At 44.0% G+C, this 17,811-nt stretch overlaps 2 protein-coding genes across 2 annotated transcripts in view; both read right to left on the reverse strand.

Annotated features, from left to right (window-relative positions):
• Positions 1-2,987: 2,987 nt before the first annotated feature.
• Positions 2,988-9,590, reverse strand: PLPBP (pyridoxal phosphate binding protein). The gene is made up of 8 exons (XM_072148806.1): positions 9,426-9,590; positions 8,334-8,441; positions 7,713-7,748; positions 7,207-7,282; positions 6,213-6,347; positions 5,981-6,123; positions 5,133-5,231; positions 2,988-4,989 (listed from the first exon to the last, which is right to left on the reverse strand). Exons 1-8 carry the CDS (start codon positions 9,513-9,515, stop codon positions 4,852-4,854), a joined length of 825 nt encoding a protein of 274 aa, XP_072004907.1. The 5' UTR covers positions 9,516-9,590; the 3' UTR covers positions 2,988-4,851.
• Positions 9,591-12,327: 2,737 nt separating this feature from the next.
• The window catches only part of ERLIN2 (ER lipid raft associated 2), a 39,428-nt gene continuing 33,944 nt past the window's right edge, over positions 12,328-17,811 (reverse strand). The window contains exons 10-12 of the mRNA XM_072148808.1: positions 17,044-17,133; positions 15,946-16,025; positions 12,328-14,919 (exon numbers count right to left, since the gene is read on the reverse strand). Of these exons, the coding sequence (XP_072004909.1) occupies positions 14,734-14,919; positions 15,946-16,025; positions 17,044-17,133 (356 nt within the window). The 3' untranslated portion in view covers positions 12,328-14,733. The remainder of the gene's footprint in view (positions 14,920-15,945; positions 16,026-17,043; positions 17,134-17,811) is intronic.

Genomic DNA, 17,811 nt, shown 5'->3' on the forward strand with positions numbered 1-17,811 from the left:
AACCAAAACCTACAGCCCCCTCTCAGCTTTTCCTACGATTTAGCACGGAAGTAAAATGTGTTTATTAGTGACCAGTCGTGAAAGGGTTAAAACCACAGGTTCCTATAGACCAGTGTGTGGTTTAGTTTTCCAGATCTCCCTTTAAATTCATTCAGTTTATCAAAATACTTGGGAAACACCATAAGAAGAGCAGCACCATCTAGTGGCAGCCACAGAGAATACATCTACTCCCAGGTTCTTAATAAAAAGTCAGTGGGTGTGCGACTAATTGCGAGTTATGACCTCTATGGGAGAAAAGCCCAGAAAAGAAAGGATGTGATCTACGGACAATAAACATTCTGTTCCTTCTACTGTAAAAGCCGCCTCATTCACTGCAGAGAAGAGGGGTCAGACAGATGCAGCGAGTCCCAGACAATTACATAGCAGGCAGGAAGAAGGGCGCATTATACAAAACCTATAAAAACTCTTCAGTACAACAAGCGCCGGGTTATTGGACACTGAAGACACTAAAAGAAAATGGAAATTTTCAGAAATTGGTTGTGTGGGTTTTTTAAGTGACTAAAAAAAATATGGTAAAGATATCTATAATATAATATAATTGGTTCCTTCTGTGTACAAAGCCATTCATGTCCACTACCGCTCACCAGTCACCCAGACAATTGTGTTTTCCATGAAAGCTCATACTTTTATTTTTCAAATGAGTTGCAAAACGAATAGAAAATATAATCCAGACATTGACAGGGTTTGAAATTTTTTTTTTTTTATTTGAAAATAATAATTTTCTCCTTTAAGCTTTCATGACAGAATGCACCAGACCTTTGGCCTTGATGGGATCGGCTTGAAGGGCACTTTTTGTGTACCACACGGCCCAGCTGCTCCAACAACAGCTCAATGGGGTTTAGATGTGGTGACTGGGCGGCCCCTCCATTACAGATAGATACTTCTTCCCTAAATAGTTCCTGCATAATTTGGAGGTGTTTTGGGTCATTGTCCTGTTGTAGGATGAAATTGGCTCCAATCAAGAGCTGTCCATGGAGTGTTTGTGGTGTATCCTTTGAGCTTGTACAAAACTCCCACTTTACCAGCACCAAAGCAACCCCAGACCATCACATGACCTCCGCCATCACATGACCTCCACCATGTGACAGATGGCGTCAGGCATCTTCCAGCATCTTTTCAGTTCAGCGTCTCACAAATGTTGTTCTGTGTGATTCGAACACCTCAAACTTAGATTTTGTCCATAACACTACTTTCCAATCTTTGCCTCTGTCCCCTGAAGGCCAGCATCCTGGAGTCACCTCTTCACTGTATAAGTTGACACTGGCTTTGGCAGGTGCTATTTAATGAAGCTGCCAGTTGAGGACCTGTGAGTCCTAGAGAATCTAATGTATTTGTCTTGTTACTTAGTTGTGCAGCGGGGCCTCCCACTTCTCTTTCTACTCTGGTTAGAGCCTATTTGTGCTTTCCCCTGGAGGGAGTAGTAGGCCGCGGTCACACATACTGCTAGGCGTCCGTTCATAACGCGACGCTAGCACACAGGGGGAGGTCCTCGGCCCGAACGCACATGCGTTTCCAGAGAAACGCATGCAATCGGCTTAACAATCGCATGCGTTTCCCTGGAAACGCATGTGCGTTCGGGCCGAGGACCTCCCCCTGTGCGCTAGCGGCGCGTTATGACGGACGCCTAGTGGTACGTGTGACCACGGCCTTACACACCGTTGTAGGAAATCTCAATTTTTTTAAGAGCCTTCATTTCTAAGAACAAGACTGTCCAGTTTTACATGAAAGTTTTTTTTATAGCCATTGTGAGTTTCAGAGAAAAAACTAATGTGATGCTCCAGATTCTCAACAAGCTCAAAGAAAAGTCAGTTTTATAGATTCTCTAATCAGCCAAACTGTTTTCAGCTGTGCTAGCATTCTTGAACAAGGATTTTCTAAACATCCATTAGCTGACACCAAGTTTGCAAACTAAATGGGGCACATTTTTTAAGAATGTGGGAAACTGCACTAAAAGTGCTCTGCCTGTGTATAATGCTTAATGCGCCAGAAATCATGAATCTAGCACTTCCCAGCACTGGGCCGGACAGAGTTCAACAACTTTTTTGTGGTGCACCTTTAACGTAGGGTGTGTGACAGACTTTGCATGATAAATATCCTGCACGGTCCGACTGAGCACCAGAACCCAATTTGAGTTGCATGAAGGCTAGTGCAGCTGCGACACAAAATGGTTGCGTGCCAAACATTTGTGGTGCAGTCACTTAAGTGCCTGTGCAAGAAGTTTCCACCTAAAAGAACGTGCAAAGCCCTGAGTAAATGTGCCTGTATACAGCTATTTAAATATTGCATTAAAAACCAGACATTTGCAGCTAGAATATTAATTTTCCACATTAACAATGTCCAGAGTGTATTTAATTTAATGGTAGCTTCATTGAAAGAATATGTGCTTTTCTTTCAAAAATCTGGATATTTCAAAGTCACCTAAATCTTTTGAGTGGTAGTGTATGTATATTCATTTGCCATAGGTCATAGGGGGGAATGGGGATGTATTGGCATACAAGCCGTGAATTAGGCACAATTCCCGGCAAGGAGCTGAGAAATTGTGACTACTTTGGCCTCTAAACCGGCGTTCCAGCACCTGCGCACTTCCTTTAGATTGCACCAGTTGAGGTGTCAGTTAGGGTGCAATTCTACACCAGGTCCGACCGGATCTCTGAAGGGAGGAGCAGGACTCTAGGCTCTGGGAATACAATGAGAATGAGTCCTGCTCTTTCCTTCAGGCCCCGCACCATGCATTATGTATGAATTAGCTGTGACTGGAGTGTTCCTTTAAGTCACACATAGAGACTACTAATTGGTCCCAAAAATATCAAACCTTAAATAACAATACTTACATAAAAGCGGTGATGTGGACACATAAATAGTTCAGTTTTTAAGTAAATAAAACTATACAAAATGTAATATTGTTGCATAATAATGAAAACAACAGCTTTGTGATGAATAGACAATTAATTTATTAAACAAAAATAAAGACTATTTTGTGCAGGATGCTGAATTTTTTTTTTTTTTTTACATACAATCTGTCTAAATTTCTGAACATTACAAAATGATAGACACATTCTGCCACTCACGATATGGTCCTGATATTAATGGTCAGTATGTGGTTCCTGTGGTCAGTAAAGGGATATTCCAAGATTTTTTTGATATGTCAAGAGCAGACTGGTGGGAGTCCTGTGATATCACATTCATCACATGGCCCGATTGCAGGTCAGTCCCATTTATGTGAATAGGGCTCAGGAGCAATACTATGCATAGCCACCGTACCACAACTGGCACAATACATATTATGAGGTGAAGAAGCCTCAGTGTAAGACTGAACTCTATGGTCTCTGGAAACAGCTGATGTCCCCCTATCAAACTGATATTAATGAACTTACGGAAATCTACCATAAAAATGAAGCATAATAAACCAGGGGCACTTACTCACAGATCCATGCACTGTGACTGTGGTAATCAACTTTTTAAATTATGCTTATGGGCCCAAAGGTCCTTGGCAGGGGGTGGTGCAGGAGCAGAGGGAAGGAAAAGACAGTGTAACAAGCTGTGAAGCTACAGCATAGAGGAGCTCTGAATAACTTACGCCTCATTAGCATAATTATTTACGTTAATTTTACAAGGAAGGAGGCCACGGGTCATTACCACAGTCAAAGTGCCTGTAAGTGGCCCTGGTTTATCATGCATAATTTTGATCTTAGATTTCCTTCAAAGTAATCTGGAGATTGATTTCTGCAGGATTCTATACATTTAAAGAAATTATTCACCCATGACAGTTTTTTTTTAATTCCAATTGTTCCAATACACCTTAAATGAAAAATGCAAGGTCAGACTACACATGGTAACTGTAGTCTGTTGCCAAGGTGATGCTTAGCTCTGCACAAGAGTTGCTTCATTAAGATTATTTGCGTAGTTTCTTAAAGGGGTTCTCCAGCCATAGCAAGTCATACCCTATCCAGAGGATAAGGCCTTATTTGCTGATCGTTGAGGGTCTCATTGATAAGAACGGGGGTGCATTGTATACTTGTTGCGCTCGAGATGTCCGGAGTAGCCTGTCGTGCATGCGCTGGCTTCTACATTCATCACTATGGCGTGGATGGAGATAGCCGAGCGCCACACTTGGCAATCTTCGTCAGCACCATAGAGCTGAATAGAGCAGCTCTCTGCATCTCGAGCACAACAGGCGTAAAATGGACCACCGTTCACAAGATCCGTGGGGGTCTCATCATAGAGATCCCAACTGAACAGCAAGTTAGTCTCTATCCACAGGATAGGGGCTAACTTGCTATGGCTGGAGAGCCCGTTTAAGGTTTTGAATACGCTGGGTTGACAAAAACTGGGGTTGAGAAGGCAGACATTATCCTGTTGTCTCCGCTAGACTACTCCAGCTCCTGCTTTGATACATATTGTTGCCTGAAAGGGAAGTCTATCTAGTCTTATACACTATAGGCAGAGGTAAGACATAGGAAGCCGGCTTGTGCTTCTCACATCTCTTACATACTGTTATCATGGTGCAAATATCCACTTTATACAGAATCGCATTGCAATCTTTTACTCTGTGTACACACGTTGGACAGAAGACACTGACATGTTACCTGCTCCAGAACCATCAAGTCAATGGTAGCCGCTCTGCCTGCAGGTTCTAGTAAGATATGATGACGCCTGCTGTGATATTTTTGAATGTATTGCAGGTGAGATGATTCTGTACATGTAATAAACATTGATAAAGCACATCATTATTACACAATCATTACACATCAGCCCTGTATTTCAGCACTTTTACAATGATACGTCTGCATGTCACTGCTCTTTTACAGACAGGTTTCCCATTTTCTCTTCTGTATTAGTGACACTCGCTTCTCCTTTTACTGTTTTGGTGTAGACCCGCTCCCCGAAAATGGTGCTACCAACACGGACATTGGTAGAGCCCACCTCAATCTGAGAAATAAAGAGATAGAAAACCATATAAGGCTACAAGATCTCAGAAATCAGTCTCTGGCGCTATGTGGGACATGTCAATATGGGAGCTCTAGGACTGGCCTCCTTCACAAGCCCCAGCTCTGTGCTCAGGATATACTCACTGCGTGTTCAAAGTCCGAGGACATTCCCATACTCAGCTCCACGGCATCCACCGCTAGTCCCAGCTTCTCACATAATTCTTCACGTTGTTTTAGGAGCAACTGTGTATAGAAGAATGGATGAAAAACTGAGCATAGAAATTGAGTCAGCCTGGTGCCACCCATTTGACAGGAAAAAGCATTTTGAGTGTTGAAAGTAATTGGTGCTCTAGAAGAGTGGGGGCTAGAAGAAAAAAAACTTGCTTGAATCAGCAAAGAAAAGATTCAAGCTGGTGAAATTTGGGGAGAAAGTTTATCTCTACAGGGATGATCATGCCTATTTGCTTGTGCACAATCATAGTATACAGACATCAAAGTAGACTCCTCTCTTTAAGGCTCGTTGCCATGAGCAAGGTTGGGGCCGACAAACTCACTCTGAGCGCTTGAAGGGTTTACCGAAACTAACCTTGAATCACTGAAATGAACTTAGCACATGCGTTCAGTTTAGTGAATCACGGTTCAGTCCGGTAAACCCCACAAAAGCGCACAATACGAATGAGAGACATGTCTACTGGAACAGATTCATTGAAAAACGGCCAACCCCATTTAAGCTAAAGGGAATTGCAGATAAAAGGCATCCATATAATATGGTCGCCCATTTATCTAGCGGGCTGGCATGTAGAAGTACATGTATATGACCGGCTCCAGCTTCTCCAAGAGAACAAAAAAAACTTATCTTCATGAATGGTCACACTTCCTCACAAATCCAAACTCTTAATACTATTAAGATCATTAGTCCCCAGGGGAAGACTCCCTTTTAGAAACGGGTTTACAATATGGTAAACCCAGGCATTGGTTCACAGTCTGCTTACCTGAAAATCAGGGTTGGGGCCTTGTGCGAGGTCATACCCATAGCTCCCAATGGTCATCAGACCTATGAACTCCAAACCTGGACACTTCTCCTGGATATGTTTCACCAACTCAACTGTGTCTGAAGGGGAAAGGCCGTGTTTGCCTGAAAGAAAAAAAACATATGTTTTTTGTGACTGCCAAACACCATGAAGTGCAAGAGGTCACCATGAAGTAATACTAGGGAATCGTTACTTTCTTCACTGCTTGTGTTGACTTGAACCATGACCTTCAGTTTTTCCGCTGATCCTTTTTTCTGCCAGGAGGCATTCACCTTATCAGCGAGCTTCACAGAGTCAATGGTCTCCAAAATGTAAAGGTTTGGAACAGCTAGAAGAAATGGGAGAAAAATTAATTCTGAAAAGCAATCATCACGACACCCTGGCTAGTAGTGGGCCGCCGGGCCATGGGCACCCTGGCTAGTAGTGGGCCGCCGGGCCATGGGCACCCTGGCTAGTAGTGGGCCGCCAAGGCCATTGGGCACCCTGGCTAGTAGTGGGCCGCCAAGGCCATGGGCACCCTGGCTAGTAGTGGGGCCGCCAAGGCCATGGGCACCCTGGCTAGTAGTGGGCCGCCAAGGCCATGGGCACCCTGGCTAGTAGTGGGCCGCCAAGGCCATGGGCACCCTGGCTAGTAGTGGGCCGCCAAGGCCATGGGCACCCTGGCTAGTAGTGGGCCGCCAAGGCCATGGGCACCCTGGCAAGTAGTGGGCCGCCAAGGCCATGGGCACCCTGGCTAGTAGTGGGCCGCCAAGGCCATGGGCACCCTGGCTAGTAGTGGGCCGCCAAGGCCATGGGCACCCTGGCTAGTAGTGGGCCGCCAAGGCCATGGGCACCCTGGCTAGTAGTGGGCCGTCGGCGTTCAGTTTTGTGGTTGCTGCCAAATAGCTGATTATGAAGATAAGTCTGTATAATTGTAACTACTAAATAGCTAGAGCGGATACATTTATACCGTAATAAAATGACATTCAACCTCTTTAAGGCAAATATGTGGCCGATGAGACCCCTGGGGGAAATGAGTGTGACACCCCTGATCTTCGTGCATCTCTGGCAGTAACAATCCTATTCATATATATGGAGTTCAACTAATAAGTAGATAGAAAAGGAGCCAAAAGGAGGAGGTTCAGTCCATTGTAAAGCGATGGTGACAGGCAATGTCCTCTCAGTTCACCATTTTTCTTTGCACTTACCAACTAACTTGTTGATGTGGTGTTTCTGTAGATGCCCAATAAAATGCCATTTAATCTCTGGGCAAGAAGACAAAATCTAGAATGAAGATCAGAAATAAATTATAACAGACTTTATTAATGCAGATCATTCAGATCAATTATGCTGCCCACCCTCCCATGTAGAAAGGTAGAAGTATGGAGACCTAATGCAAGGAGACCCTTCTCCACAGAAGAGCAGCGACAAACCGTTATCATTACTACAGTTCACCGCTGCTGTCCTGCTGGGAAGCAGGGACTCCATGTATCATTTATCACTTTCATGCTGTACATTGTGGTCGATTTGTGAAATCTGGCAGGCACTTGGTCAGTGAGTCACAGACCCACAACAGTTGTGTCGCTGGCCCACAGATGCATTTTAGGATTATTGATTTTTTTATTTTTATTGGTTTTGAAGTTGTCTAAACTTACTCCATACAATAACTGAGCTCTCATAGAACAGCAGGACATGTAACCAAGAAGACTCTTACATTGGCATCTGAGGCCTTCTCAACCAGTTCTTGAACCTAAAAATAAAAAAAGGAAAATACATCAATACATAAAAAGTTTATGACACCCTGCAGAAAACACAGGGTGGAAAGATGTAGAAGGGCACATCTTTCCACCCAGCTCTCTCCTGCCGAGCAATATATAAATTCAGCAGAGGCCATAATAGTCTATGGGGGACGGATGCAAAGTATTGCATCCATCCCCGGCCTCTGTTCAGGTAGGTCCATATATGGACGGTTACATCACCTGGGAAACTCCCTGAATATCAGCAGAGGCCAATCACTGACTGCTGATGAAGTTCACTCCTCCCACTTTCAGGGTGAGGAGAGATATAGGATGTATCCAGCACCTAGTGGGACACATCTAAACCCTCCATTGTAAAGACACGTTAGCAGTACATCTGACGTGTACGTACAACAGAGAGGTAAAAGACAATGTGAATGTAGAGTTAGGGTTAGAACTTGTCCCTTTCTGTTGCCGCTTCCCCCCCCCCCCCTCTTATCTCCCTATGGCCCCCATTTCTCTCTAAGTTGCCCCTCACCACAACCCCATTTCTCTTCATTAAACTTGGTTAAAGAGTAATAACTGTGTCACAGACTTACATAGTTCTCCCCAAAATAGCGCTGCCCGTGCCTGTAGGCCTCTATCACCATATCAGCCGGCTTGGTCTTACTGACAGCCACTAGTCTGGGCTGGACAGCAGGAAGACTCTGAAAAGACATTAACAAGAGTCAGCCATAGATACATGGTACAAACATGTGACATCAATACATCCAGTCATATAAAACATAGGGATTATACTGAGCTCTCCAGTGCCGCATCTATAACATACTACCCACATGTGAGGCACCGCGTGGCATCAATGATTGGGCCATGTTCACACCGCTGCTGGATGCTCCATAAGAGGCTGCTCCTGGTGATAAAACTGCAGTGTCCAGAACCATAAGAACAGAGTCATGCTGTGGTCAAGATAGAGGACCACAATCTTATTAGTGCTGTTTCCGGCAGTTCCTGGTGGTGGGACCGCCACAAAACAAATAATGGGGGTCCAGTACAACCCCAAATAAGTGGACAGGAGCACTACTGCTCTATTTACTGTAGTAAGTAGGTGAGTGCTGTGCTCAGCTATTTGCATCACTGCCATAGAGATGAAGTGCACGTGCAACAGACCCCACCACTGGGACCCCCACAGATAAGCAAGTTATCCCCTGTCTTGCAGATAGAGGAGAACTTGTAGTAACCAAAAAAGGTTAAAAACATGGACACTTTCTCCCATAAACAGCGCCACCTGTGACTATAGGTGGTGCATGGTACTGCAGCTCATCTGCACAGAAGTGAATGGAGCTGAGCCTGAGCTGCAGTAGCAGGCGCTGCCCAAGTTTGGTTGTGGCAATGTTTATGTTAGGAAGCAGCCATTTTTAAGTTCTGGACAATCCCTTTAAGTGTCTTTATGGAAACACATGCCTTTTAAGATAGGTTTATAACCCCCAACCCCACTGTGTGGAGATGTAATGTCACTGTAGTAATGTATAGAGGTTATCTCTGACCATCTCCCATCTATCAGTGTGGTTTGCTCAACACACAAAGAAAGGTTTGGGACTACAACTCCCAGCATGCCCCGGGAAGCAGCGGCTGTAAAGCGCGGCGGTCAGTGTGGTGCATGCAGTTCCTCGTGTTCACACTGCGCCGCTCACCTTGGGTCTCCCGGCAGCGGCATGATGCACCTTGTCCCGCACTGAGGCCAGAGCCTTCCCTATCTCCTGTGACATGCCGGCCCTCCACATCCCCCGGAGCTAAGACAGCTACAGGACCTGCCGTGACGTCATGGTCACGTGACGCCCGACTTGGGTGGGAGGAGCCAGGCTGGAGGTGAATGATCAGCAGCACAGGAGCTGTCACTGCACAGAGCACAGGCACAGCTGGGTTCTGCCCGGGAATCACTTTAACCCCTTCAGGCCTAAGCTGTTTCTGCGCTTCAGTATCAGATAGTTTGTTTTTGCCTTCCTGCAGGTTATACATCACATTATATCATATGTGCCACCAGTGAAGAACATTGGCCTTTAATTACAATAAATGTGAAAAAATAAAATGGAGACAGGTGCAGAGGCATGCAGCTCACTATGGGGGACGGTCCTGTTCTTATCATCTGTTGGGGTCCCAGTGCTCAAATCCTTATCTAATCCAGTGTATAGGAGGTAACATTCACACTTTGGAAAACTAAGGCAGGGGTCACACCGGGCAAACAGGATTCTATAGGAATTGTGACGATTCTGGAATCACTTCCTACATATGATACTAGAATCAGCTTCTTGGGGAATGGAGGATGCGTCCCTTCTGCCTGCCTTCACTCTGAGGTTTCAGGACCATTGGAGGACCTTTAAAGGTCCTGAAATGGCTCTTGTGTACATGTGTATTGAGAGCAAGGACAGATGAGATGAGACCCTAGAAGGCTCAAATACTGAGGCTGAATACATAGCATGACATTGCCCTGTAAATATAGTCTGTGTGATGACGCATGAGGACATCTCACTTACAGTACAAAACATGGCTAAACCACCAGCCCTGTGATCACCAAGCCTAAAAGTGTGCCTCGCTTTTCAACAAAATCTGCACATAACAGTAGTCAGGGTCAGACTGTCCCACCAGAGGATCCTCCAGTGGGCCCAGGCTCTGACCCAGTAATGAGCCCCAGAAATCCAGCAGGAGACAACTCAATTTTGAGGCTACAATGGTCTGTTTTATAGAACTTGATGAAGAGTTGACACAAAGATCCCCCAGTCTGATTCAGGGCGCGTTCACACGTTCCGCTAGCGCCGCATTCATAACGCGACGCTAGCGCACAGGGGGCAGAGTTTGGGGCGATCGCATATGCGTTTCCAGAGAAATGCATGCGATCGGGTTATTCATCGCATGCGTTTCCCAGGAAACGCATATGCGATCGGCCCGAGCCCCGCCCACTGTGCGCTAGCATCGCGTTATGAACGCGAAGATAGCGGAACGTATGAACGCGCCCTCAGGCAGCAGTCCTATGTACATCTCATTTTGCCCTTTGCAATAAGTCTAGGCCCATTTATAATCCACAATGATCATGATTTACTTGTTACTGAGGCCCCCTCTACACTCGCGAGTGTGGTGCGCTGAACTCGCATCACACTCGCTACAAGTGTTGCTTGGATTGCCCAGCCCGAACGCGTGCGTTCTCTACCCCTTCTTTTGGGCGCCGATCTCTGACTTTTTCACTGCACGCTTTATTCCGTTTGTATCGGATTGTATACTACTATTTCTGATCGATTTTTTTTACGCTTTATCAATATTCTGGTTATTCTCTGATCTATTGTTGTGATATTTGTCATTTAAGTGATGATATATTGTGATGTAACAATGGTCAGGTGTCACACATTATTTGGGGTTTGTTGGTTGGGAGGAGGTGGGTTTGGACGATTCTGTTTTATCCGTACCAGCCCCTTCATCATGCACACAACATACATTCTTTTTAAGGCCGCGGTCACACGTTCTGCTAGGCGTTCGTTCATAACGCAACGCTAGCACACAGGGGGCGGTCCTTGGCCCAAATGCATGCGATTGATGAGCCGATCGCATGTGCGTTCCGGCCGAGGACCGCCCCCCTAGCAGAACGTGTGACCACGTCCTAAATTGTTTTTAGAGTTTGCTATAAAATGTGACTATTTTATGCATTAATTAGCAATGTGATATTTCTGGCCATTTTACTCACCAATCCTCATGAATTATTTGTGGTTTTGGTGGTTTGGTCGCGGTTTGATCATTGCTTACAATTTTCCTCTGCCAATTGTTCTTGTGGAAAACGGCATTTAAACAATACAAGACATCAAGGTCTGGTTACCAATCACATGCGTTTTCCTGAAAACGCATATGCGATGAGGACAAGGCCCGCCCCCATGCGCTAGAATTGCGTTATGCTGGCGCCACGTCTGACCGTGGTCTAAAAGCTTCTGTTCCAAGTGGTCTTGACCGTAGTCCCGCCTGGACCTCCCTATATTACAAATTCCCAGAATCGTTGCAAAATGTTTTTGTTACAGGAGTTTTTAACTCTGGAGAAAATAATTTGGACATTATTACTTGAGGCGTTTTTTAAAATGTTGTTTTTAATTTTAAATAAATTATCTCATTTTAAATTTCTTTATACATTGGGTTATCTGGTATAATTGGCCCCTGTGCATCCATATTTTCCCACACTTTAGTAGTCCTGCATGTTTAATTCTGGTATGCACGGAATGGGATTCGTGACACTATGGAAGCGGACGCATTTCATGTACTGAATACTGTGCTGGGGAGGGGACTCCATGCATCCTAGGGATATATGATACAAGGAGTCCCTGCTTCTCACTTTAACCAGGTTCAGCTCTGCTGTTTTGCCGTAGGAGCAGGCACTTCTATCGTATATCACTATAGTGTTAGGTCCGTAAAATCCACCCAGTGCACGGTCCGTAATTCACAGACCAACCTTACACCACATGTAACAGCAGGAAGCGCACATCTTGTCCTTGGGATTGTGTTTGACATAGAGCATCACTTCAGTGTAAAACTGTAATAAAAACCTACATTAATGACACAGACTAAAATCAAACCGTAACATCTTTCTATTTTATTGGTTTCACATCATGGTCTCTTCACAGTCCATTGGGTTACATCCGTCTCCTCTGCAGTATCTACTCAGTGGTACAGGTGTGTATCCAGATCAAGATGAAATTAGCAGAATTTTCAAGTTACATATTTTTTTTTTTTTTCATATCAGGAAAGGTGAAATTTTAAAATTTTGTCAACCCTTATCAAATATGGGTATTACACATGATGTTTGAGGTACTGTTATGAGAATATAAATTTGATAGTGGGTGGAGGAGACAACAGCTGGTAGCTGTATGGGTGTAGTGTTTGATACGCAGTGTGAATAAGCTCTATAAAGAAGCTTAGGAAAAAGTTAGTTGCTGTGGAAAACAAGTATTTTCTAAATAGACCAATCAGGAGAGGTTGTTAAAGGAAATCTACCCTCTAAATCCATCAAGATAAACCAGGGGCACTTATTCATAGGTCCAAGCACCGTCACTGAATAATGATCTTCTATTTGTTATCCATGGCCTCCTTCCTTCTAACATCAACTTTCATGATTATATTAATTAGCCAGAAGGGCTCTACGGGCGTTACCAGAGCCCCTACATGTTGTGGCTTCACAGGCTCTTACATGGTCTCCTTCTCCCACTCAGCACTTTCCCCCTCTCTCTGCCTCATGTAATCTAACACAGTGGGAGGCAGAAGTGCTCCTGCACAGTGTAATGGTCTGAGAAGCCACAGCACAGGGGGACTCTGGTAACAATCCCAGAGCCCTTTTGGCTAATTAGCAAAATTGTAAAAGTTGAATTTAGAAGGAAGGAGGCCATCTAGCAACACCCAGGCTTCTCACCCCCCTTCTGGATGGTTGAGGACGTAAAAATCTGTAAATTTTCAGCTGCAGAGTTGGTCAGCAGCTAACAGTGTTCTTATTTTCAATCTTATCCTGACCTTGTGCATTTACTGTATGGCCGCCATACTAAGTGGTTGTACAGAGCCACGTGGAGATGCCATTGCACATTAAATAAAAAATTGTAGTGTTACATAAAATAAATACAGGACGATCACATCCATCGGTCCTGGTCCGTCCCCATAGTGAGTGGAGTTTCTACTTTCAGGTCAAGTGAGGTCACAGTCATTGGTTTCCGATCAAGTGAATGGCGTTAGCAGTAATACTATGCGTGGCTCTTGTTCTATAGTGGACAATGTGCTAGATTAGAAGTGAAGGGGGTGGCCGCTAATAAGAAACTTTACTATGGCAAGTACAAGCCCTTAAAAGGAAATCTTCAAGCATAATTCAGCATAATAAACCGGGGATACTTACTCATAGATCCAGGCACCGTAACGGTGGTAATCCATAGCCTCCTTTCTAAAATCAACTTTTAAAATTATGCTAATAATCCATAAGAGCTCGGAGGTGTTACCAAAGCACCTCTGTACTGTAGCCTCACAGCATAATTAGCGTTATTTTAAAAGTTGATTTTTAGAAGGAAACAACAGAAGATAACCAGTCACAGTGCCTGGATCTAATCAGTAAAAGCCTCTGGTTTATCAGGCTTCATTTTGATGGTAGATTTCCCTTAATAGGGTCACTCTTGTAAAGTTTCATTGTTGTGTGAGGGAGCCCCATATCACATGATCCCAGGACAGGGTTTGGGTCTTCCTGTGATGTCCCATGTCCTACTAGTTTCCGGGCAGATAAAGGGGTTGTGGATTCAGTACTATATGAACCCCCTCTCTATCCTACAGTACACAGGAAGGCAAGCATGATATGGGTACTTAAAAGTTTCCTATTGTTGGCCAACCCCTTTAACGCTACACAACCGTGTAAGCTTTGTCTTGAGCTACATAAGCATGTCTTAATGTGAACACTCAAAACCTGGTACCTGCAGCCTCCCCTTCCTAACTTTCAGGTTATCTGACTGTAGACACACAGGGATAGCCCAAATAGCTTACTTAGGTCATCTTTTACTCAATTTGTGGATCTCTTGCAGCATAGAAAGTCTTGGTATAGAAAAACAACAATCCATCGTTAAGAGTTTCCAGAACTGAACTTATCAAAAAGAACTGGAATGTTGGTCCCTAATTACACACTGCATTGTGTACACTGATACATTACAATGACGCCGGCCTCTGTGCTGTACAGACTTCACAGGGCTCAATGGAGGACAACATTGTATTATACCAATAACATCCGTGGGGGAAAAAAATCTCATTGCCCTGAGGATCCCAATACTTATAGTTCTCACAAACATTCAACTCCTGAACAAAAAAAAAAAATCCAATGCTGACATCGGACGCTGAAAATCTATAGAAAAGTTATTATTTGGTTTCTTCATTTTTTTTTTTTTTAAATACATTTTTCTCTTTTTTGTAAAAACAGATTTTCTTTTTGTTTCCTGGTTCTCACAACTTGGATTAATCTGAAATGGAGTCTTTTAGAAGAAATGGGTCTTCTGGAGGTTGGTCACCTGGTAGGGTGTGGGCGCCGGTCGTGCTGCTGTCCATGAACATGTTCGGGATGTCGTTCCCAAAATATATCTTACTGTTGGCAGCGATGGCTTGGTATTTTATAAGCTGCAGGTATTCGGGGGTTAATTTTAGCTGAAAGAAGATGAAACAACCAGGTTAGAATACAGGAAGAGCAAGATTAGTAGAGAGAAGAACCCGGTTAAATATTTGGAGAGGATAAAATATATATCTATACACTAAACTGTACTATACACTTAGATGACATCTTGTTCCGAGCTGTCTGCTCTTTCAAAATATAAAATACTTCGCCAACAGTGAACCCCATAATGGAAAATATTGCCCAAATGTCAGAGTTGTCACTTTTTATTAAAATTTGTGTGTGTTGCGGCAAAAAAAGTGATAAAAAGGTTGTACACCTAAAATGGTAAAAATTAAAAAACGCCAGCTCTTCCCACAAAAAAAAAAAAAAAAAAAAAAATAGAAACTTTATACAATTCTATATGACGCAGTTGACATGGGTGTATAAAAGAAATTTTTTCCATACCCATTTTGTGTGTGTGTGTGTTTTTTTTAAATCATTTTATTGTTTAACACAATTAATCAATTTTTTATGTAACTGTAGCTATTGCAGGTCCACAGCCTTTATACAAGACTGTAACATACTATAGACAGAAGGGGATAGAACCTCTTCTACACAAAGACAGACAAAAAACCCCTGCTAAATACTTTCGGGCAGTTTTGACGTACGTGATCAGATTTTGGTGCATCGGCGCCGGTTTTCATGCAACACAAATCGGGTAGGGTGGTCCCCGCTCCGACTGATTCGGACTAAGCGCGAGATTTAACATTTAAATTGTGTTGCAAGCCAAGCACTTATATGTACCGGAAAGAAGATGGTGAACTTCGGCGGACCTGAGCGGGGAAGCGACACATGCAGGATATTGGGTGCACAATGCAAGCGAATCGCTGCAGATGTGCATTCTCGTCGGGGAACGCACAGGGACGGGTAAGTAAATGTTCCCCATTGTGTGAGGAGAGCTGATAAGAAGGAACACCCTCAGTGATGGGGTGTAGACAGGATTTGATCAAATGTGTATGATTTGAAATATGATTTGATCAAATAAGTGTAAGAAATGAACTATCATTTTGCGTGGTTACCTTATTGGAATCGGCTAGTTTCTGTGCGGTGTAAAATTCAGCATCGGCCCTCGCCTTCTCTCTGGCTAGAAAAGCGGAATCTGCAGGAAAAGAGCAGAGCAATGTATTGTAATACTACAGTATATATAGATGGGTTTTATTGGGACTGGACAATTTTCAGAAAATCGCGGCACACTTCACATTCAAGATTTCTGAAGTCATAGGAGAGGAGACTGCAGCAGTAAGGATCCACAGCTCGCAAAGCTGTCCGACGTATTCATGAGGGGGCGGGGTTGCGGCGTGGCAAGGGGAGGTGACTGCTATCACTCTAACACTGCAGCGTTTGATCAAGCACTAAGAGCTGCTTACTTTAGTAACATCTCCTAGTACCGAAAATTTAGGTGACAGGTCCTCTTTAAAAGGTAACCTGTAACCGTGACCCCCATAGTACCTTATACATGTTTCACTGTTGTCTCAAATCCCATGCATATAACCATCATTCTTCTAAAAAATACTTTTATTACTAAAGATCCTAAAGAGGAATAAGGGAGGGGGGAATAAGGGACTTGAGAGACACATTGGCTGTGGGTGACTCATTAAAGAGAATTCCTGGGGGAGGAGTGTGGGAGCCAATTTCTATTCAGCAGTCACGCACAGCCAATGTCTCTCTCAAGCCACCCAATTCCTCTCTCCCTCAGTAATTCTTTTCAGCAGTCACACACAGCTAATGTGTCTCAACCCCTTCATTCCCCTTTCCCTAAGGAATTCTCTTCAGCAGTCACACACAACCAATGCCTCTCAAATCCCTCATCCACCTCGCTTTCAAAAAATTCTATTCAGCGAGACACACACACACACACAGTCAACGCTAACTCTCAACTCCCTCATTCCTGCGGATGGGTTTAGCAGTGTCCTCTTTCATGACCGGATATTTAGTAAGGGGGCAAAAATAAAAGAATATCTTTTTTTAGAAGCACGCTGCCTCTAATCCAGTGGATAGAGGCATTAGTGAAGCGAGAATAAAGACATCTAAAAAGGTAATTTGTGTGTGCGCGCATGTGTGGGGGGCATGTCACTTGTTCACTTTAACAGGATGGTCAGGCCTAAGAAAAAGGTTACCTTCTATCTCAGAAATCTTCTTCTCAGTCTCCTTTTCCATAACCTTCTGTCCATATTTAATCTCTGCAACCTGGGCCACTTTCTCTGCCTCTGTTTGGCAAGGAGACAAGATTGATGATGTGTGAACAGATTGCAACCATTTCTAGGCAGATTACGACATAAGCGGAGTTATTAGGCACATTAGGACATGTAGTTGCATATGGTGGTTCCTCTTCCCCTCTGCCAGTAATCTGCATTATATCGTCATTATTCTAATAGCTGAATTGTAACCATGTGCTTGTATGCAGGTGCTGTGTGTCTGCCATTGCCTGATCACCACAATACATGGGGAGACTCATCTGCACGTATGTGAGGACGCCAACTTTTAAAATTTCTCTACGTGAGAAGATCTAGAAACTGTAGGGAACAGTAGCTCCTTATTGGTCATTTGCTGCAGGATCTTGGCACAATGGGTTTATGTATGTAGATGGTTAAGATTGCTGCAGGAAGCACCCATCTCCCATGCTGTAGCATGATGTACCAGGGGTGCTGGCGCTCCGGTATCTATAGCAAGAATCCCTTTTATACAGGGTTATAAGCAGTGCGGAAAATTTAAAGGAAATCTATGATCAAAATCAAGCATGAATAGGGACACCTACCAGGGACACCTACTCATAGGCCAAGGCACACGGACTGTGTTAATCTTCTTATATTTACAAGTGTCCCAATTCTAACAAACTGATGGAGCGGAAGGTGGAAAATACGTCCTGCTGTTCTATGCAATACTAT

The sequence above is a fragment of the Engystomops pustulosus genome, chromosome 4, assembly GCF_040894005.1.
Source record: "Engystomops pustulosus chromosome 4, aEngPut4.maternal, whole genome shotgun sequence".
Lineage (NCBI taxonomy): Eukaryota > Metazoa > Chordata > Amphibia > Anura > Leptodactylidae > Engystomops > Engystomops pustulosus.